The sequence below is a fragment of the Anolis sagrei genome, chromosome 13 (assembly GCF_037176765.1).
Source record: "Anolis sagrei isolate rAnoSag1 chromosome 13, rAnoSag1.mat, whole genome shotgun sequence".
Lineage (NCBI taxonomy): Eukaryota > Metazoa > Chordata > Lepidosauria > Squamata > Dactyloidae > Anolis > Anolis sagrei.
Window position 1 is genome coordinate 10,256,227 of NC_090033.1, and position 24,769 is coordinate 10,280,995.

At 37.8% G+C, this 24,769-nt stretch overlaps 1 protein-coding gene across 1 annotated transcript; it reads right to left on the bottom strand.

The window, feature by feature from the left end:
- Positions 1 to 58: 58 nt before the first annotated feature.
- On the bottom strand, positions 59 to 24,556 carry LOC132764987 (uncharacterized). The gene is made up of 12 exons (XM_067472932.1): positions 23,367 to 24,556; positions 22,488 to 22,768; positions 21,563 to 21,818; positions 18,654 to 18,771; positions 14,701 to 14,978; positions 14,548 to 14,550; positions 10,608 to 10,821; positions 8,620 to 8,911; positions 5,789 to 5,915; positions 5,587 to 5,682; positions 3,618 to 3,753; positions 59 to 299 (listed from the first exon to the last, which is right to left on the bottom strand). The coding sequence occupies exons 1-12, from the start codon at positions 23,414 to 23,416 to the stop codon at positions 153 to 155; spliced, it is 1,998 nt and encodes a 665-aa protein (XP_067329033.1). The 5' UTR covers positions 23,417 to 24,556; the 3' UTR covers positions 59 to 152.
- Positions 24,557 to 24,769: the final 213 nt, after the last annotated feature.

Consider the following 24,769-nt stretch of genomic DNA (forward strand, 5'->3'; position numbering starts at 1 on the left):
CATAAGTCTCCAAAGCTTTCCGTTCTTTCCATTGGTGCCTTTCCCGTCTGTTTTGATTCCTCAAAGACGGACCTATCACGGATTGCACCAGGAGTGTGAAAAGGGGGGAAGCACACCGTTTTGGATAGAGATACGAGCAAGGCGTGGGGGCATCACGGGGCCACTTCGGGGCCGATGGAGAGGCGGGAGTTGGTGACGCGGACCCCGTACCACCCGGCCCAGAACTGCGTGTCACAGCCTCCGTGGCGGAAGAGCACGTGGCGCACGCCGGGAGGGTAGTCGTGGAATGTGTGCGAGGCCTGCGGGGAAGGAAGCCAGAGAGTCAGCCCATTGCAATCTCCTTTGGGTAATAGTAGTAATAACAATAACAAAAATAGTAGTAATAACAACATTAATAGCAATAGTAGTAATAATAGTATTAATATTGTGGTGCATGCCGGGAGCGTAGTCGTGGAAAGCGTGCGAGGCCTGTGGGGAGGGAAGCCAGAGAGTCAGCCCATTGCAATCCCTTTTAGATAATAGTAGTAGTAATAATAATAGCAATAGTAGTAATAATTGGAGTATTAATATCAATAAGATGTGGTGCATGCTAGGAGGGTAGTTGTAAAAAGGATGCGAGGCATGCGGGGAGGGAAGCCAGAGAGTCAGCCCATTGCAATTCCTTTTGGATAATAGTAGTAATAATAATAATAGCAATAGTTGTAATAATAGGAGTATTAATATCAATAAGACATGGTGCATTCCAGGATGGTAGTCGTGGAAAGCGTGCGAGGCCTGCGGGGAGGGAAGCCAGACAGTCAGCCCATTGCAATCCCTTTTGGATAATAGTAGTAGTAGTAGTACTAATAATAGCAATAGTAGTAATAATAAGAGTATTAATATCAATAAGACGTGGTCATGCCGGGAGGGTAGCCACGGAAAATGTGAGAGGCCTGTGGGGAGGGAAGCCAGAGAGTCAGCCCATTGCAATCCCTTTTGGATAATAGTAGTAGTAATAATAATAGCAATAGTAGTAATAATAGGAGTATTAATATCAATAAGATGTGGTGCATGCCGGGAGCGTAGTCATGGAAAGCGTGCAAGGCCTGTGGGGAGGGAAGTCAGAGAGCCAGCCCATTGCAATCTCCTTTGGATAATAGTAGTAATAAGAATAACAATAGTAGCAATAGTAGTAACAACAACAACAATAATAGCAATAGTAGTAATAATAGCAGTATTAATATCAATAAGACATGGTGCATTCCAGGATGGTAGTTGTGGAAAGCGTGCGAGGCCTGCGGGGAGGAAAGCCAGAGAGTCAGCCCATTGCAATACCTTTTGGATAATAGTAGTAGTAATAATAATAATAGCAATAGTAGTAATAATATGAGTCTTAATATCAGTAAGACGTGGTGCATGCCGGGAAGGTAGCTGCGGAAAATGTGAGAGGCCTGCGGGGAGGGAAGCCAGAGAGTCAGCCCATTGCAATCCTTTTTGGATAATAGTAGTAGTAGTAATAATAATAGCAATAGTAGTAATAATAAGAGTCTTAATATCAGTAAGACGTGGTGCATGCCGGGAAGGTAGCTGAGGAAAATGTGAGAGGCCTGTGGGGAGGGAAGCCAGAGAGTCAGCCCACTGCAATCCCTTTTGGATAATAGTAGTAGTAATAATAATAGCAATAGTAGTAATAATAGGAGTATTAATATCAATAAGACATGGTGCATTCCAGGATGGTAGTTGTGGAAAACGTGCGAGGCCTGCGGGGAGGGAAGCCAGAGAGCCAGCCCATTGCAATCTCCTTTGGAGAATCGTAGTAATAATAATAGTAATAGTAGTAATAATAGGAATATTAATATCAATAAGACGTGGTGCATGCTGGGAGGGTAGTTGTGGAAAGCATGTGAGGCCTGTGGGGAGGGAAGCTAGAGAGTCAGCCCATTGCAATACCTTTTGGATAATAGTAGTAGTAATAATAATAGCAATAGTAGTAATAATAGGAGTCTTAATATTAGTAAGACGTGGTGCATGCCGGGAGGGTAGCTGCGGAAAATGTGAGAGGCCTGCAGGGAGGGAAGCCAGAGAGGCAGCCCATTGCAATCCTTTTTGGATAACAGTAGTAGTAATAATAATAGTAATAGTAGTAATAATGTTAGTATTAGTATACGAATTAATAACTTAATATCAATAAGAGGTGGTGCATGCTGGGAGGGTAGCCACGGAAAATGTGAGAGGCCTACAGGGAGAGAAGCCAGAGAGTCAGCTCACTGCCATCTCCTTTGGGTAGTAGTAGTAGTAGTAGTAGTAATAATAATAGCAATAGTCATAATAATAGTATTAATAGCAATAAGACATGGTGCACGGTGAGAAGGCAGACGTGGAAAGTGTGCGAGGGAGGGAAGCCGGAGAGCCAGACCATTGCAATCTCCTTTGGGTTATAATAGCAATAATAGTAATATTAGTAATAATAAAAGCAGTAATAATAGCAATAAGACGTGGTGCACGCTGGGAGGGTAGTTGTGAAAAGTGTTCGAGGCCTGCGGGGAGGGAAGCCAGATAATCAGCTCCTTGCAATCTCCTTTGCACAATAATAATAATAGTGAAAGTAGCAATAGTTGTAGTAACAATACTACAGTAACAATACTGCAGCAATAGCAGCACTAGTAATAACTATCACTATTATTATTGCTATTATTATCACTATCGCTCACATTATTGCTATTTTTACTACTAGTATTCTCACCGGTACTACTGTTGCTGCTATTGTTACTGCTATTACTATTACCGCTATAGTAATAACAATAGCGGTAATAGTAATAGCAGTAGCAATAGCAGCAACAGTAGTACCGGTGAGAATACTAGTAGTAAAAATAGCAATAATGTGAGCGATAGTGATAATAATAGTAATAATAGTGCTGTTGCTGCTATTGCTACTGCTATTACTATCACCGCTATAGTAATAACAATAGCGGTAATAGTAAAAGCATTAGCAATAGCAGCAGCAGCAGTACCGGTGAGAATATTAGTAGTAAAAATACAATAATGTGAGCGATAGTGAGAATAATAGTAATAATAGTGCTGTTGCTGCTATTGCTACTGCTATTACTATCACCGCTGTAGTAATAACAATAGCAGTAATAGTAATAGCAGTAGCAATAGCAGCAACAGTAGTACTGGTGATAATACTAGTAGTAAAAATAGCAATAATGTGAGTGATAGTGGTAACAATAGTAGTACCAATAGTGATAGTGGCAATCACAGCTAGTAGCAATAGTGGTAGTAGCAGTAGCAACGTAATAGCAATAACATTAGTAGTAATGGCAACAATAGGCAATAGTACTAGGAGTAGCAGTAGCAACGTAATAGCAATAACATTAGTAGTAATGGCAACAATAGGCAATAGTACTAGCAATAGCAGTAGCAATGCTAGTAATAATAACAGTAATAGCAGTAGTAACTGTAATATAATTACTACTAGTAGTAGTAGCAATAGCAACAGCAGCAATAATAGTAATAGCAATAATACTGGTAGTAGCGATGGCAATAATAAAAATAAAATGCTAGTAATAATAGGAATAGTGGCAATACCAGTAGTAGCAATAATTGCAACCAGTAGCAATAATGGGAGGAGGTGTTACCTGCCGCCACTCGGCGTCGCTCCATTGCTCAATGACGACGTCTTCCGGGCGGAACTCTTGCAAGACGATGTAGTCGGCGGAGAGAAGCTGGACGCAGAGCTGGTAGCGGCAGCCGCAGTCGTAGCGGGCGGCAAACCTGGCGGGGTCGGCGTTGGGGACAAGGAGTCACTCAGGGGGATCCTCTCTTCACTCAGGGCTATCAGAGGGCAGAAGGGGGTTGGACTAGATGCCCTTCCAGCTCTAGGGTGGTATTATTATTATTAGTAGTATTATTAGTATTATTAGTATTATTATTATCATTGTATACTAGCTGTCCCCTGCCATGCACTGCTGTTGCCCAGTCTGTGCCTATGTGTTTTGTGTGTGTATATATGCGTTTATGTGTGCGTATATATTTGTGTATATATGTGTGCATAAGTGTGTGTATATATTTGTGTATTTGTGTGTTTAGATGTGTATACGTATATTGTATATATGTGTGTGCATGTGTATATGAGTGTATGTGTATATGTATATATGCATGTATATGTGTATATTTGTGTGTGCTTGTGTATATATGTGTGTATGTGCATGTATATATATATGTGAGTGTATATGTATATATGTGTGTATATGTGTATATTTGCGTGTGCATGTGTATAGGTATATATGTGTGTGTATGTGTATATACGTGTGTGCATGTATATATGTATATCATCAAAATAGTTTATTGTACGGGCCCATATATGTATATGAGTGTATGTGTATATGTATATATGTGTGTGTGCTTGTGTATATATATGTGTATATCTGTGTGTATGTATAAATGTATATGAGTGTATGTGTACATGTATATGTGTGTGTACATGTGTTTATATTTGTGTGTACATGTGTATAGGTATATATGTGTGTGTATGTGTATATTTGTGTGTGCTTGTGTATATAGGTGTGTGTATGTGTGCATGTATATATGTATGAGTGTATATGTATATGCATATATGTGTGTATATATGTTTATTTGTGTGTGCATGTGTATAGGTATATATGTGTGTGTATGTGTATATTTGTGTGTGCTTATGTATAGGTATATATGTGTGTGTATGCATATATGTGCGTGTGCGTGTATATATGTGTGCATGTATATATATGTATATGAGTGTGTGTATATGTATATATATATGTGTGTGTATATGTGTGTGTGCTTGTGTATATATGTGTGTGTATGTGTGCATGTATATATGTATATGAGTGTATGTATATATGTGTGTATATGTGTGTGTATATGCGTTTATTTGTGTGTGCATGTGTATAGGTATATATGTGTGTGTATGTGTATATTTGTGTGTGCTTGTGTATAGGTATATATGTGTGTGTATACATATATGTGTGTATGCTTGTGTATATATGTGTGTGTATGTGTGCATGTATATGAGTGTATGTGTATATGTATATATGTGTATTTGTATATTTGTGTGTGCTTGTGTATGGTGTGTGTATATGTATATTTGTGTGTGCTTGTGTATATATGTGTGTGCATGTGTGCATGTATATATGTATATGACTGTATGTATATATGGTATATTTCGTTTATTCCGCTAGAGTTTTTTTTTTGTGTTTTTCTTTCCTCCCACAAACGAACATAACATTTAAATACATACACACACACACACACACACATATATATATATATATATATATATATATATATATATATTACTAATGTACTACTATTATTATTAGCAGAGCTTGGATGACCCTTTTTGGGAGGGCTTTGACTGTGTCCTCCTGCGTGGCAGAAAGAGGGTAGACTAGATGCCCTTTGGGGTCCCTTTCAGTGGAGTCTCTTTCCTTCTCTGGAGGAGTTTTGAACTGAGGCTGGATGGCCATCTCTCGGGAGGGGTCGGATTGTGTATTTACTGAAGGGGGTTAGACTAGATGCCCTTTGGAGGCCCCACGGGCTCATAGAGGGCCCCTAAATGCCCCGACTCACCAGTCCTCGACCACGATGTCCGGCTTGACTTGGTCCATCAACTGATCCCAGTAACCTTCTTTCTTCAAGGTGATCATCTGGCTCTTGATGCAGGAGCTGAGCCGTTATGGATTGCAGTCAGAACTGTTATGACGCACTTAAGCCCCCGCCCCTAATAGGGGATTTGTAGGGGATCTATAGTATATCTCATATCCCAACTCACTCGAAGGATGTGACGAAGTACTTCTGAACATGCGGGTGAGGGAATCCGTGTCCGTGATCCCCGGGGAGGGCCTCGATTTTCCATTCGTCACCGCCATTCTCGTCTTTCCTCCAGCAACTAAAACCGTCTACACAGAAGTAGAAAACGTAAAAATATTATTCAGAAAAGTTTAATTATAAGGTTACATATATATTTATTTGAAATCATAATTAAATTATGTTATGTTGATTCTTTGGAGCAGTTACGCTACTCTGACAAGATGGAAGCAAAAAAGTTCCAAAAGACAGTTTCGACAGCTAGGAAGTGTGCAATTGGGTTGCACACCTCCTAACTGCTCTGCCAAGATGGAAGCAAAAAAGTTCCAAAAGACAGTTTTGACAGCTAGGAAGTGTGCAATTGGGTGGCACGCTTCCTAGCTGCTCTGACAAGATGGAAGCAAAAAAGTTCCAAAAGACAGTTTTGACAGCTAGGAAGTGTGCAATTGGGTGGCACACTTCCTAGCTGCTCTGACAAGATGGAAGCAAAAAAGTTCCAAAAGACAGTTTTGACAGCTAGGAAGTGTGCAATTGGGTTGCACGCTTCCTAGCTGCCCTGACAAGATGGAAGCAAAAAAGTTCCAAAAGATAGTTTTGACAGCTAGGAAGTGTGCAATTGGGTGGCACACTTCCTAGCTGCTCTGACAAGATGGAAGCAGAAAGGTTCCAAAAGACAATTGGATTGCACACTTCCTAGCTGCTCTGACAAGATGGAAGCAAAGAAGTTCCAAAAGACAGTTTGACAGCTAGGAAGTGTGCAATTGGGTTGTACCCTTCCTAGCTGCTCTGACAAGACGGAAACAAAAAAGTTCCAAAAGACAGTTTTGACAGCTAGGAAGTGTGAAATTGGGTTGCACACTTCCTAGCTGCCATGACAAGATGGAAGCAAAAAAGTTCCAAAAGACAGTTTTGACAGCTAGGAAGTGTGCAATTGGGTTGCACACTTCCTAGCTGCTCTGACAAGATGGAAGCAAAAAAGTTCCAAAAGACAGTTTTGACAGCTAGGAAGTGTGCAATTGGGTTGCACACTTTCTAGCTGTCAAAACTGTCTTTTGGAACTTTTTTGCTTCCATCTTGTCAGAGCAACTAGGTAACAACACTAATAACAGCAACAGTAGTGACACGAAAAGCAATAGCAGCAATAAGAGTAACAATAGTAGCGATAATAGCAACATCAATACTAATAGCAATAGTCACATCAATAATAGTAGCAATAACAAGAGTAATAGTAGTAATGATAACACCACTAACAACAATATTAACAGTAATAATAAGAGTAATAGCAGTAGCAATAACAACGGTGATAGTAGTAGTAGTAATAATAGTAATACTAGCAGGACTAATAGCAATATCAATAGCAGTATAAAAATAGCAACAATACTAGCAATAACACTAGACGTAGTAGTAATAACACCAAAAACAATAATATTAACACTAATAAGAGTAATAGTAGCAATAACTGATAGTAGTAGTAATATTAGCAATAGTCACATCAATAATAGTAGCAATAACAAGAGTAATAGTAGTAATAATAACACTACTAAAACAGTATTAAGTTATAAGAGTAACAGCAGTAGCAATAACAATGGTGATAGTAGTAATAACAGTAATAGTAGCAGCAATAATAGCAATATCAATAGCAGTATAAAAATAGCAACAATCGTAGCAATAACACTAGGAGTAGTAGTAATAACACCAACAACAATAATATTAAGAGTAATAAGAGTAATAGCAGCAGCAATAACTGATAGTAGTAGTAATAATAGTAATAGTAGATAGCAATAATAGCAATATCAATAGCAGTATAAAAATAGCAACAATCGTAACACTAGGAGTAGTAGTAATAGCAACAACAACAATAATATTAACAGTAATAAGAGTAATAGCAGTAGCAATAACTGATAGTAGTAGTAACAATAGTAATAGTAGCAATATCAATAGCAGTATAAAAATAGCAACAATTGTAGCAATAGCATTAGGAGTATTAGTAATAACACCAACAACAATAATATTAACAGTAATAAGAGTAATAGCAGTAGCAATAAATGATAGCAGTAGTAATAATAGTAATAGTAGATAGCAATATCAATAGCAGTATAAAAATAGCAACAATTGTAGCAATAACATTAGGAGTAGTAGTAATAATAACACCAACAGTAATAATAGTAATAACAGTAGCAAGAACAACAGTAATAGTAGTAGTAGTAATAGTAATAATAGTAACAGTGGCAATAGTATCAGCAATAATAGCAATATCAATAGTAAAAAAATAAAATAGTAGCAATAGTAATAAGAGTAGTAGTAGTAATAAGACCAAAAGTAATAATATTAACAGTAATAATAGTAGCAATAATAGTAATAATAGTAACAGTGGCAATAGTAGCAGCAATAATAGCAATATCAATAGTAAAAATAATAAAATAGAAGCAATAGTAATAAGAGTAGTAGTAGTAGTAGTAATAAGACCAAAAGTAATAATATTAACAGTAATAATAGTAGTAATAATAGTAATAATAGTAATAATAGTAATAATAGTAACAGTGGCAATAGTAGCAGCAATAATAGCAATATCAATAGTAAAAATAATAAAATAGTAGCAATAGTAATAAGAGTAGTAGTAGTAATAAGACCAAAAAGTAATAATATTAACAGTAATAATAGTAGCGCTAACAATGGTAGTAGTAGTAGTAGTAGTAAGTAATGGATATATATTATAATAAGAGTAATAGTAGCAGCAATAATAGCAAGAACAACGGTAATAATAGTAATACATTTTATCTCCAATAGAATACGTACCTTCAGCGCACGGGTTCTTGATCAGGTTCCGCTCCAAGCTACACAGGAAGTAGTGGATCTTCCAATCCGGAGGGGGTTTGTCCGGGTTCCTGGCGCGGTACCCGTTCCGTTGGCATTTGCGCTTCCAAAGGCTCGGCAGGTCGACCAAGTCCCGCCAAAGCAGACAAACCAGGCGGCAATTCCGGATTAATTCCCTCGCCGGGATCCGGATCAGGATCTCGATCAAAACGTCTTCCGGCAAGTTGCCGACGTTGGCCATCCTCTGCCTCGTCCTCCGTCTAGTTGGAGGTTTCTTTTAGCAGCATCAGCATGAAAATAATAAACAAATAAATAACGCATAATAAATACACAAATAATAAATACATATAGATAACAAATAATAATGATTAATAATTAATAAGACATAATAATAAAATAAAATAAAAATACACAATAAATAAATAATAAAAATAATAATGAATAATTAATGACACGTGGCAAATAAAAATAATACGTAACAATAATAAAATAATTAAAATGAATAATTATAAATATATAAATAATAAATACATATAGATAATAGATAATAACTATTAATAACACATAAAATAAAATAATAAATAAATACACAAAAAATAATGAATACATATAGATAATAAATAATAATTAATAATAACACATTAATAAAAAATAAAAATACACAAATAAAAATAATGAATGATACATAACAAATAAAATGATACGTAATAATACATAATAATAAAATAAAAATAATAAATACATCAATAATAAATCAATCAATACATAAAATAATAAATAAATACACAAATAAATAATAATGAATACATATAGATAATAAATAATAATAATATAAATAGAAAATAAAATACACAAATAAATAAAAATAATAATGAATAATTAATGATACGTAATAATACATAATAATAAAATAAAAATAATAAATACATCAATAATAAATACATAAATACATAAAATAATAAATACTCAAATAAATAATAATGAATACATATAGAAAATAAATAATAATATAAATAGAAAATAAAAATACACAAATAAATAAGAATCATAATGAATAATTGATGATACATAACAAATAAAATGATATGTAATAATACATAATAATAAAATAAAAATAATAAATACATCAATAATAAATACATCAATACATAAAATAATAAATAATAATGAATACATATAGATAATAAATAATAATAACATAAATAGAAAATAAAAATACACAAATAAATAAAAATAATAATGAATAATTAATGATACATAACAAACAAAATGATACTTAATAGGACATAATAATAAAATAAAAATAATAAATAAATAAATAATAGCTAAATAATAAATACTTTTAAAAATATTATTTTGATTAAAAACGATAAATTAATAGCACATCACAAATAAATGTAGATAAATAATGAATCAATACATAATGAATGAAGAATGCACCCTAAATAATACACAATAAATAATAAGTAAACAATAAAATCATCGATAAGCAATAGCTAAATAATAAATACTTTTTAAAAAAATATTTTTTTTGCAATTACAGTAATTTGCAATTACAGTATCTTGCTAATAATAATAATAATAATAATATCTATTATTTTGGATAGAAGACATGCAAATTCAGAATGAAAGAGGAAGAGGGAGTGCAACTGAAAGCAAAGACAACCAGGAAATAATACATATTGTCCATGACACATCTACCTATCTTGGGGTTGGGCTAGATGGCCTTTGGGGGTCCCACCCAGCAATAATATCCAATGGATCCAGCTCTATATACCTCTCCATCCCATCTTTTTCTTTATCAATGACTTTATCCATTTAAGGGATACATGGGGGGTGAGTTCCCAAAGGGCTGGGTGGGGTTGACACGCGTCATGCCATTCCCACGTGCAGAAAGGGGAATTCCCTCCCTCCCTGGCCCCTCCCTTGCCCAATGCAAAATCCTTTCCTGGAATTTGGGGTGGGTTTACCTTTGGGGAGCCAAGGAAAGGAGAGGGTCCCTGCCCCAAGGAGGATGCACTTTGCAAAATGGGAAACTCCCAGGGAGGAAATGCATTTGCAGGTCTTTGCAAGCAAGCAGAGACTGTAGAGCTATAGAGAAAGCAAAGAGTGATGCAACTCCCTTTTGTAAGGAGGGCACTTCCGGGTTGCCTGGCTGGGTTTTCAAAGGATGCTAGCTGGTGTCTTGCTCATTACAACATATAGATAGATAGATAGATAGATAGATAGATAGATAGATAGATAGATAGATAGATAGATAGATAGATAGATAGATAGATAGATAGATAGATAGATAGATAGATAGATAGATTGATAGATAGAGAGATAGAGAGATAGAGAGATAGTAAAATATATAGTTATATATATAGATATAGGAAAATAGATTTTGGCAGACCTTTGAAATTTGCAGAAATTTGCATTAACAATATATATATGTCCAATAAATATACTATATACCCATTATTATTATTATTATTAATCCAAATTTCTGCACATTTCCAAATGTCTGCCAAAATCTATTTTCCATTTTTAGTTATATATATATATATAGATGGATAGATCCATTTTTAGTTATATATATATATATATATATATATATAGATAGATAGATAGATACAGATATAGGAAAATAGATTTTGGCAGACCTTTGAAATTTGCAGAAATTTGCATTAACAATATATATATGTCCAATAAATATACTATATACCCATTATTATTATTATTATTATTATTATTATTATTATTATTAATCCAAATTTCTGCACATTTCCAAATGTCTGCCAAAATCTATTTTCCATTTTTAGTTATATATATATATATATATATATATAGATCCATTTTTAGTTATATATATATAGATAGATAGATAGATATAGATATAGGAAAATAGATTTTGGCAGACCTTTGAAATTTGCAGAAATTTGCATTAACAATATATATATGTCCAATAAATATACTATATACCCATTATTATTATTATTATTATTACTATTAATGCAAATTTCTGCACATTTCCAAAAGTCTGCCAAAATCTATTTTCCATTTTTAGTTATATATATATATAGATAGATAGATAGATCCATTTTTAGTTATATATATATATATAGATAGATAGATATAGATATAGGAAAATAGATTTTGGCAGACCTTTGAAATTTGCAGAAATTTGCATTAACAATATATATGTCCAATAAATATACTATATACCCATTATTATTATTATTATTATTATTATTACTATTAATGCAAATTTCTGCACATTTCAAAGGTCTTCCAAAATCTATTTTCCATTTTTATGGGGAGATCCATGATAATAATAATAATAATAATAATAATATATTATTATTATTATTATTATTATTAATGCAAAGACACATACATACAATAACACACACAGTAAATATATGTCCAATAAATATACTATATGCCCAATATATTATTATTATTATTATTAATATTAATAATAATAATAATAATAATATTGGGCATATTGTATATTTATTGGACATATATTTACTGTGTGTGTTATTGTATGTATGTGGCTATATATATATATATATATATATATATATATATATGACATTTTTATTATATTATTGGTATATATATTTATATAATATTACTGACATATATTGGACATAGTATATATATGTATATATATGTGTGTGTGTGTGTCTGTGTATATGATTTTTCTATAATTATTGGTATATACAATATTTATGTTATACTATATTATTAATATCTATTGGACATATATATGTATGTGTGTGCATATATATATATATATATGACATTTCTGTTACATTCTTGGTATATACGATATTTGTATTTTAATATTTTTATATAATATTACATTATTGACACCTATTGTACATATACTATATTTTTTATAATATTATAATATTGACCTACATTGGGTATATGTTATATAGTATTTTTACATTATATATAATATAAATGTATAATATAAGTATTTATGTCATATTGTAATATTGGCCCAGTATAGGTCAATAATATGATATTATATAAATATAGTTTATGTCCAATAGATGTTAATAATATAATGTATTATAATATTGAGCTATAATGAGTATATATCAAATAGGTGTTAATAATATAATATAATATAACTACATAAGAATACTACATAATGTATTACTTATATTATATATTTATATTATATTATTGACACCTATTGGACATATACGATATTTATGTAATAATATAGTATTGACCTATATTGGGTATATAGTATAGTTATATTATATTATATATTATATTATATATCATATTATGTTATTGACATCTATTGGACATATAGTATTATATTATTATATTATATATTTATATTATATTATTGACACTTATTGGACATATACGATATTTATGTAATAATATAGTATTGACCTATAATGCTTATATAGTATAATATTATATTATATTATATATTTATATCATATTATGTTATTGACATCAACTGGACATATAGTATTATATTATTATAATTATATTATATTATATATTTATATTATATTATTGGCACCTATTGCACATATACGATATTTATGTAATAATATAATATTGATCTATATTGCTTATATAGTATAGTTATATTATATAGTATAGTTATATTATATTATTATATATTATATTATATTATATTATTGACATCTATTGGACATATAGTATTATATAATTATAATTATATTATATAATATATTTATATTATATTATTGGCACCTATTGGACATATACGATATTTATGTAATAATACAATATTGCCCTATATTGGTTATATAGTATAGTTATATTATTATATATTATATATCTATATCATATTATTAACATCTATTGGACATATAGTATTATATATTATATTATATTATATTATTGACACCTATTGGACATATATGATATTTATGTAACAATATAATATTGACCTATATTGGTTATATAGTATAGTTATATTATATAGCATAGTTATATTATATAATATTATATATTTATATTATATTATTGACACCTATTGGACATATACGATATTTATGTAACAATATAATATTGACCTATATTGGTTATATAGTATAGTTATATTATATAGCATAGTTATATTATATAATATTATATATTTATATTATATTATTGACACCTATTGGACATATACGATATTTATGTAACAATATAATATTGACCTATATTGGGTATAGTTATATTATATTATTATATATTATATTATATTATTACATATTATATTATATATTTATATCACATTATGTTATTGACATCTATTGGACATATAGTATTATATTATATTATATTATATTATATTATATTATATTCCATCACAAAATCAAGCTTTTTTCAACTCATACATGCAAAACACACCGCTGTATAAATAGGTTTTAATAATATAAGGCATCAAAGTGAAAAGCACAAAAACTATTACAAACAATGAAAAATCCATTATGGACAAAATATAGTCATCCCTCCCCACTGGGATATATAGTCATCCCTCCCCATTGAAACGAATGCTGCTTGACTCTCCATTCGGACCGCCAGGGCTCAAGGCTATGGGATATTGGGAGTTGTAGTTTCCCAAGGTCTTCTGGTGTGTCTATAGTAGGCATGGGCAAACTTCGGCCCTCCCGGTGTTTTGGACTACAACTCCCACAATTCCTAACAGCCTACCGGCTGTTAGGAATTGTGGGAGTTGTAGTCCAAAACACCGGGAGGGCCGAAGTTTGCCCATGCCTACTATAGACTCTCCATTCAGACCGCCAGGGCTCAAGGCTATGGGATATTGGGAGTTGTAGTTTCCCAAGATATTCTGGTGTGTCTATAGTAGGCATGGGCAAACTTCGGCCCTCCCGGTGTTTTGGACTACAACTCCCACAATTCCTAACAGCCTACCGGCTGTTAGGAATTGTGGGAGTTGTAGTCCAAAACACCGGGAGGGCCAAAGTTTGCCCATGCCTGTTCTATAGTATCTAAGAGATACCCTCATTCCATCCTTCAAGTCTCCTGGGATGTGTAGTTCTCCACTTTCTCGGGGCCTTGGGGAACTACAACTCCCAGGCTTCCAATCGTGATGTAGCAGGGAGACAGAGATTGAAAACGGCAGGGAAGCGGGACTTTTTGGTGAAGGTGGTGGCAGCGGTGTTGGTGGCGGTGGTGGCAGTGGTGGCGGTGGTGGTGGTGGTGGCAGCAGCTTCCTTTTGGGTCTCTTCGCGATCAATGGTGACGCTGGTGCCGGTGATTTTGACAAAAGTCCTTGCTTCCACTTCATGCTCCAGATCGATGTGACGGACGCCGGAAGGATAACCCTCGAAAGTGTGGGAAAGCTGGAAATATGAAATACATATCAAACACCAAGGAAGGTGTGAATCCCCAGATCATCAATTATGGCGGAGTCTCCTTCTTCGGAGGTTTCGAAGCAGAGGCTGTTTGGCCATCAGTCGGGAGGGTTTCAATGGTGTCATATGGATTCGACAACTGCCATAGGGTTCTCAGTAACCTTCTATGCTGGCAGTGTCTACAATCACTACCTTTAGGTTTTGGTTTTTGCACCTTTGTCTGATATGGAACCGGACACTTGAGTTAACCCTTCTTCTTTCTTCTTTCTCTACCTGATTCTTTTCTCGCTTCCTTTGCTCTTTCATTCCACCCTTCCTTGTCTCTTTCCTTCCTTCCCTCCCTCTTTCTCTCTTTCATTCCTTCTCTCCTTCCTTCCCTCTTTCCCTTTTTTATTTCACTCTCTCCCTCCTTCTCTCCTTCCTTCCTTCTCTACCCTTCTGTCTTTCCTTCTTTATCTCCTTCCCTCCTTCTCTCCCTCCTTCTCTCCTCCCTTCCTTCTTTACCCTTCTTTTTTCCTTCCTTCTCTCCTTCCCTCCTTCTTTCCCTTCTTCTCTTCCTCTTCCTTCTCTACCTTTCTATCTTTTCTTCTTTCTCTCCTTCCCTCCTTCTCTCGCTCCTTCCCTCCTTCCTTCCTTCTCTACCCTTTTCCTTCCTTCTCTCCTTCCCTCCTTTCCCTTCTTCTCTTCCTCTTCCTCCTTCCTTCTCTACCTTTCTATCTTTTCTTCTTTCTCTCCTTCCCTCCTTCTCTCCCTCCTTCTCTCCTTCCTTCTCTACCTTTTTTCCTTCCTTCTCTCCTTCCCTCCTTCTTTCCCTTCTTCTTTTCCTCCTTCCTTCTCCACCTTTCTATCTTTTCTTCTTTCTCTCCTTCCCTCCTTCTCTCCCTCCTTCTCTCCTTCCTTCCTTCTCTACCCTTCTTTTTTCCTTCCTTCTCTCCTTCCCTCCTTCTTTCCCTTCTTCTCTTCCTCTTCCTCCTTCCTTCTCTACCTTTCTATCTTTTCTTCTTTCTCTCATTCCCTCCTTCTCTCCCTCCTTCTCTCCTTCCTTCTCTACCTTTTTTCCTTCCTTCTCTCCTTCCCTCCTTCTTTCCCTTCTTCTTTTCCTCCTTCCTTCTCCACCTTTCTATCTTTTCTTCTTTCTCTCCTTCCCTCCTTCTCTCCCTCCTTCTCTCCTTCCTTCCTTCTCTACCCTTCTTTTTTCCTTCCTTCTCTCCTTCCCTCCTTCTTTCCCTTCTTCTTTTCCTCCTTCCTTCTCCACCTTTCTATCTTTTCTTTCTCTCCTTCCCTCCTTCTCTCCCTCCTTCTCTCCTTCCTTCCTTCTCTACCCTTCTTTTTTCCTTCCTTCTCTCCTTCCCTACTTCTTTCCCTTCTTCTCACCCTCTTCCTCTCCCTCCTTCCTTCTCTACCTTTCTATCTTTTCTTCTTTCTCTATTTCCCTCCTTCTCTCCCTCCTTCTCTCCTTCCTTCTCTACCCTTCTTTTTTCCTTCCTTCTCTCCTTCCCTCCTTCTCTCCCTCCTTCTCCCTTCCTTCTCTACCCTTCTTTTTTTCCTTCCTTCTCTCCTTCCCTACTTCTTTCCCTTCTTCTCTCCCTCTTTCTCTTCCTCTCCCTCTCCCTCCTTCCTTCTCTATCTTTCTATCTTTTCTTCTTTCTCTCCTTCCCTCCTTCTCATCCTCCTTCTCTCCTTCCTTCCTTCTCTACCCTTCATTTTTCCTTCCTTCCCTCCTTCCCTCCTTCTTTCCCTCCTTCCTTATCTCCCCTTCTTTCTTTCCTTCCTGCTCTCCTTCCATCCCTCCTTCTCTCCTCCCTCCCTTTGTCCTTTCTGTGTATGTGTTTTGTGTGTGGGTATGCATATATGTGTGTATATATGTTAGTGTATATATATGTGGTTTTGCGCATGCGTTGTATTTTTTTTGTTGGTTTTTTGCCTTTTTTACGTTCTTTCCGCTGTGTTTTTCTGAGTGATGGCCACTCGTTGGACAGTTAGGTGTCTTGTGTCCAAATTTGGTGTCAATTCACCCAGTGGTTTTTGAGTTGTGTCAATCCCACAAACAAATATTACATTTTCATGTATATAGATATCTACCACGGCTCCAGAATTGCGCAATGTCAACGTTGTTAAAGGTTCCACGATGGACCTAGCAGCAGCTGTACCCCACGAACTCTATAGTATTAAACCCTTTAATGTAAGATATATCCATCTGAAATAAAGCCCGACTGCTCACTGGAGGGAAAGATACTAGAGACAAAGTTGAAGTACTTTGGCCACATATTGAGGAGACAGCAAAGCCTAGAGAAGACAATGATGCTGGGGAAAGTGGAAGGCAAAAGGAAGAGGGGCCGACCAAGGGCAAGATGGATGGATGGCATCCTTGAAGTGACTGGACTGACCTTGAGGGAGCTGGGGGTGGTAACGGCCAACAGGGAGCTCTGGCGTGGGCTGGTCCATGAGGTCACGAAGAGTCGGAGACGACTGAACGAATGAACAACAACAACAAATATCCATCTGATGATTTTGGAATAATTTGTATAGTTTTTATCTTCCTTATATGAAGTGAATAAACTGTTTCTAATTTATGTATCAAAATGTAACCACCTCCCTGTGACCCAGTTTGCAGGATCCCTCTAGCCATTTCCCAAGCCAGGTAACTATCAGAACTAGTGTATGTCTTTGTATTTGACTCAAATAAATTATATATATATATATATATATATATATATATATATATATATGTATATGTATATGTATATGTATATACACACACACACATACAATATTCTAATTTATGTATATAATATTATAGAATTATAATATTGTAATATAATATGATCTATATTAATAAAAACGTAATGTTTGTTTGTGGGATTAACATAACTCAAAAACCACTGGACGAATTGACACCAAATTTGGACAAAACACACCTAACAGTCCAACGAGTATCTATGACCCCTAAACACACACACAACCCCAGTGGAACAGACTTAAAAACCCAAAAAACACACAATATATACATATACACATACACTCATATAAATATACACATGCACACATTCATACACACACACGTGTGTGTATATATATATATATATATATGCACAAACACACACAAATATACACATACATATACATATGCACATGCACACACAAATATGCATATAGACAAGCACACACATATACATAATATGCATGTACACATATAAACACACAAATCTATAAACACGTATATACACCCACCCACACACACACACATATATATACACACACACACACACAAACACACATATATACCGCTTTGAGTCCTCCTAGGAGTGAGAAAAGCGGTATATAAATACTGTAAATAAATATACACAAATATATACACACACATATACACCCATATGTCCTTGGGGAATGAGTTCCAGAGTCGAGGGGCCACCACCGAGAAGGCCCTCTCCCTCGTCCCCACCAATTGAGCCTGCGATGGAGGTGGGAGCGCAAGCAGGGCCTCCCCAGATGATTGTAGAGATCGTCACACACACACACATATATACACACACAAAACACATATACACAGACTGGGTCACAGCAACGCATGGCAGGGGATGGCTAGGGATATTATAATATCATACATAATATAGTCACGGTTGGTCATTGCGTGAGATAGTCCTATTGTATCAAGAGCAGTACCTCATTCCACCAGTCATCACTATTAGAACTTAATAGGTGGCATTCTTGGAGGACCTCCAATCCAGCCGACAGCAGCTTCACGTGGAGTTGGCTACCAGACCTCCAGCTGTAATATTGCCTATTTTGGAGAGGGAAAAATAGAAGCATTAGGAGTGGTGTGGATGTCAGGAGGGGAGAGGATGACTGCCCATGAAAGATTACTACTACCACATCAGCTCTAGATTATTAAATATGGTTTTCTGTGGGTGAGCAGGTAGTGACTACTGGATGGCATATGTTTGATATCAGAAACTAGAGCTGATGTGGTCTATGCAATGCTTTTCTCTGAATCATAACCCTTTTGGTACTAATGTTGGAGAGTAGTCCCTGGTCAAAGTGGACCCTGGTCAAGCGGTCCCTAGTCAAAGTGGTCCCTGGCCAAGTGGACGCTGGTCAAGTGGTCCCTGGTCGAAGTGGTCCCTGGCCAACTGGTCCCTGGTCAGCACCCTGGTCAAGTGGACCCTGGTCAAGTGGTCCCTGGTCAAAGTGGACCCTGGTCAAAGTAGACCCTGGTCAAGTGGACCCTGGTCAAGCGGTCCCTAGTCAAAGTGGTCCCTGGCCAAGTGGTCCCTGGGTAAAGTGGTCCCTGGTCAAAGCGCACCCTGGTCAAGTGGTCCCTGGCCAAGTGGTCCCTGGTCAAAGTGGACCCTGGTCAAGTGGACCCTGGTCAAGCGGTCCCTAGTCAAAGTGGTCCTTGGCCAAGTGGTCCCTGGTCAAAGTGGACCCTGGTCAAAGTAGACCCTGGTCAAGTGGACCCTGGTCAAGCGGTCCCTAGTCAAAGTGGTCCTTGGCCAAGTGGTCCCTGGTCAAAGTGGTCCCTGGTCAAAGTGGACCCTGGTCAAAGTAGACCCTGGTCAAGTGGAACCTGGTCAAGCGGTCCCTAGTCAAAGTGGTCCCTGGCCAAGTGGTCCCTGGGTAAAGTGGTCCCTGGTCAAAGCGCACCCTGGTCAAGTGGTCCCTGGCCAAGTGGTCCCTGGTCAAAGTGGACCCTGGTCAAGTGGACCCTGGTCAAGCGGTCCCTAGTCAAAGTGGTCCTTGGCCAAGTGGTCCCTGGTCAAAGTGGACCCTAGTCAAAGTAGACCCTGGTCAAGTGGACCCTGGTCAAGCGGTCCCTAGTCAAAGTGGTCCCTGGCCAAGTGGTCCCTGGTCAAAGTGGACCCTGGTCAAAATAGACCCTGGTCAAAATAGACCCTGGTCAAGTGGACCCTGGTCAAGCGGTCCCTAGTCAAAGTGGTCCCTGGCCAAGTGGTCCCTGGTCAAAGTGGACCCTGGTCAAAGACCCTGGTCAATGTGGACCATGGTCAAAGTGGGTCCTGGTCAAGTAGTCCCTGGTCAAGTGATGCCTGGACAAAGTAGTTCCTGGTCAAGTGTCCTTCGTAAATGGTTTCAAAGTTTTATTTCCTGTTTCAATTGGGGGGGGGTCTTTACTTAGAAAGTAGTTGTTTTATTCCAGAAAAGGGGGGGGGGGGAGCCCTCCAAAGCGATTTTAAAGAGGGTGGGAGAAAGAGAGAGAGAGAGAGAGAAATGGAGGGGAAGCCCTCCAACGCGGTTGTGCCGTCTGCCCAGACGATATAAAAAATAAAACTGTGATGTGCTTCTCTCTATGTCTGAGCGAACTGCAGGTGTCTATATTGAGAAGCTTGAGATACTCACCAATTGAGACTATTACTGGTTTAAACATCAAAAGAGGATATTTATTTATACAAAGTCCTTGAAGACTTGGCACAGTTCATCAAAGTTGCAAACAAACAGTCAATAGATGAAACTACAAAAATATTCTTTCTTTTCTTTAGTTACAGAGGTAACCCTTTCTCCAGATGGCAGAGAAGATCCTGGAATCTTAACACCCTAACCTTAAGCTGTTATGGTTTAGAAAAAAGCAGGTTTTTTCCCTAACTATAACTTAAGGTTAGTTCTGGAGACAAAGCAGTCAAGACTCTCTCTCTGTCACTATATAACCCAATCTTCTCAATTAAGCTTATCTGTCTATAATATCTCAATACAGCTCAATACACAATATACTATCTATATTAACTCAATATAGCTTAATACTTATCTATAATGTATAATATACTATCTATAGCGTAATATAGCTTACTCAATTTAGTTTTTGCAATGGTTTTCCCAGAGCTAGCTGCCTAGCCATCAGCATGTCAGAAGTCTTTCCTCAAACTGAAAAGGCAGGGGAGAATCTAAAATGGGGATCTTTCCCTGGGAGAAAAGGCGGTCCCTAGACCCAAAAAAAATTCCTTTCTGAACCAATAGCTGCAAAGGAGGCCTGCAGACTCTGATATTATTAACCTTTAGGGCTCTTGCAAAGCTGCAGCAGTCTTGGGAGAAAATGCAAGAGGAAGCAACCTCAAGCAACTATAAAGTAAGGCAAATCAGGCTCCTGGGAGACGGAACAGCGGTTTTAAAGGAGAGGAAGAGGGAGAGAGAGAGAGAGAGAGAGAAACGGAAGGGGAAGCCCTCCAAAGCGGTTTTAAAGAGGTGGGAAAGAGAGAGAGAGAGAGAGAGAAACAGTGGGACAGGGAAGCCCTCCAAAGCAGTTTTAAAGCGGAGGGAGAGAAAGGAAAGGGAGGGAAAGGAAACCTTCCGACTCACTTACTGATTCATAAGAGAAATGGCGGAAAAAGCTTCAAAATGGCAAGGATACTTCCAGGTTTCCCAAACTGCTTCGAAATCGCTTCAAAAAGGAATTTGATCCGAATTTATTCCGAGTAACGAAGATTCCGACTGAACCTAACCAACCCTAATGGACACCCCAAGCGACTTGCAGTTTTTCAAGTCGCTTCTGACACACACCAAAAAATATGAATATATTATATTTTGGATTCTATCAAGCTCCTTCTTCTACGGAGAAGACTCACCAATCTTTCACAATGATTTTGGGCCTGGATTCGTCCATCAGCCGGTTTGAGTAGCCTTCCTCCCGCAAAGTAATCCGCTGCCGCTTGGTCCCACTCCTAGGTCCATCCGAACTATTAAAAACAAAGCATCTCCGGATCTCTTGTGGTGGACGAGGAATCCTCAGGCATCTCTCATAGAACTGGACACATCTTCCCGACAGAACGTCCTCGGAGACCTCCCAATATGGCTGGTTTGCTTCCCAGAAATCCAGGAATTCTATCAAAATAAGAAAAACACGAGTTTCTATCCCTATTCATTCTTGAATGCAGACCAAAACAGATGGGTCTGCTCCAGGTTATAGTCCAAACATAAAGGAGAGGCCCACGGTGTCCTCTAAAATCTCTTAAAGGGATGGAAAGCTCACTGAGGATCTGGAGATCTTTCCATGAATGTGTCAAAGTTACACATCACCACCTACTTAACTTCTCAGTAGGTGCGTGACCACATGTCCATTAGAATTGTATTTTCTAGCAGTATTATACAGTGGGGTTACAGCCAATGCATTCCTGTCTAACAGTGCAGTATCTATCTAACAGTCTCCAAGATGCTATGGAAGATCTGGAGATCTTTCAATGGCTCTCTAAGCTGCCTCTATGGAAGATTTGGTGATATTTCAATGTGTCTTTAAGATGCCTCTATGGAAGATGTGGAGATCTTTCAATTAGTCATCAAGGGGTCCCTATGGAAGACCTGGTGATCCTTCAGTGAAGTATCTAAGGTGTCTGTATGAAAGACCTAGAGTCTCCAAGGGGATTCTATGTAAGATCTGGAGGTCTTTAAATGAATCACCAAGGGATCTTCTATGGAAGATCTGGAAATATTTCAATTAGATCTCTAAGATGCCTCTATGGAAGATCTTGAGATCTTTGGAGAGACAGGACCCACCTTCTCCACAGGGGTTCTTGACCAGGTTCCTCTGGATGTGATGGAAGTAGAAGGTCCTCCAGTCCCAGAGACCACTATCCGACCCCTCCAGGTGGAATCCCATCCGCCGGCATTTGCGCTTCCAAAGGACAGGGAGATCCACCAGATATCTCCACCGAGAGCAAACTCGGCGGCAGCTGAAGACCAAGTCGTTCCTTGGAACCAGAGAGAGGATGTCGAGGAGGAGATCCTCCGGGAGGTCTTCGATGGACACTTTCTTCCTCAGAAGGGATCGCACCCAACTGGTGGGGAAAGAAAACACGGAGGAACAGATGAGAGAAGGGAACTAAACCATGGACCAAACAGCGGATGAGTTTGGAATACATACTATCATCCATGGTCCACCAAAGCAAGATGAGAAGGGATAGAAGACAGTGCTAAGAAACAATGCATTCAAAACTAGAGGTTCTCCAGATCTTTTGGGGGTTTAACTCCCAGAATCCAACTGCAGCTTGCGGGAGTCCATAGCATTTTGCCAAAGTGGTTGAATTATTATTATTATTATTATTATTATTATTATTATTATTATCAGATAGTCCAGAACTCTGGTGATGAATGCAACGATATCTTAACTACAACTTCCAGAGGTCCATAGCATCCATCCATGGAGGTTCAAGCGGTCGTATTATTATTATCAAAGGAGATTGAGAGTCTGCTCCGAGTTTTGATCCAAACTTTAAATGGAGAGACCTCTGGAAAATCTCTTGATCTCGCTCTCTTGACATTTCAACAGACTTCCTTATGGGATTTCCATCTTGGAACTGAATCGGTTCTGGGTTTTAGTCCGAACTTAGAAGGAACCCAAGTAGCAATGGGATATCTGCAAAGTGGGAGACTTACCTGGATTGATGAAGAGGCAGGCAGCAGTGGGCACCTCCAAAGGAAGGCATGGGGACCAAGGGAAGGGCCAGGATGATGGGATTGGGTGTCAAGGGAAGCAGGGCACGGAGAATGCCTTCAACTCTCTTCTCCAAACTTCTGCCTCTTGTTTTGTGAGCGAGGAAACTGTCTCAGAGCAGGAGGAGTGGCTTGAGCCATGTAAACCGGGAAGTGGGAGACGTCAGCGGAGTTCTGGCCTGGCACAATGCCCGGTCTCACGAACTTTGCCTTGCATGATTCATCGCTGGGTGTTTTTCCCATTCTCTCCAGCAAGAGACGGAGCGCATGATGCTCAGCATCAGCCAGAGTTGAGGGAAGATTCCAACCCAGGCCTTCCATGACCCTAATCTAAGGCTATTCCAAGGGATTACTTTTGACAAGACCCAACCAGCACCATATATCCCATGATCCCATGATTTGTCATCTATCTTAGGAGCCTATTACTTGCCTTATACCTTAGAACATTGTTTCTCAACCTGGGGGTCGGGACCCCTGGAGGGGTCGCCACGGGGTGTCAGAGGGGTCACCAAAGACCATCACAAAACACAGTATTTTCTGTTGGTCCTGGGGGTTCTGTGTGGGAAGTTTGGCCCAATTCTATCATTGGTGGGGTTCAGAATGCTTTTTGATTTTAGGTTTACTATAAATCCCAGCAACTACAACTCCCAAATGTCAAGGCCTATTTTCCCCAAACTCCACCAGTGTTCACATTCAACATACTGAGTATTCGTGCCAAGTTTGGTCCAGATCCAGCATTGTTTGAGTCCATAGTGCTCTCTGGTTATAGGTGAACTACAACTCCCAAACTCAAGGTCAATGCCCACCAAACTCTTCCAGTGTTTTCTGTTGGTCGTGGGCATTCTTTGTGCCAAGTTTGGTTCATTTCCATTGTTGGTGGAGTTCAGAATACTCTTTGATTGTAGGTGAACCATAAATCCCAACAACTACAACTCCTAAATTATGTTTCATAATAGGAGTAAACTTACAGTTATGAAGTAGCAAAAGAATGTTATGGTTGGGGGTCACCAGAACATGAGGAACTGTATTAAGGGGTTGCGGCATTAGGAAGGTTGAGAAACACTGCCTTAGAACTCCATCATTTGCCCTAGATCCAAGGGTCCCATCATTACTTCTCCTCCTCCTCCTTTCCCTCCTTTTCATCCTTTTGCTCCTCCTCCTCCATCTCCTCCTTCTCCTCCATCTCCTCCTCCTCCACCATCTCCATCTCCATCTCCATCATCTCCATCATCTCCACTATCTCCATCTCCTCCTCCTCCCCTCCTTTTCATCCTTTTGCTCCTCCTCCTCCATCTCCTCCTTCTCCTCCATCTCCTCCTCCTCCACCATCTCCTCCACCATCTCCA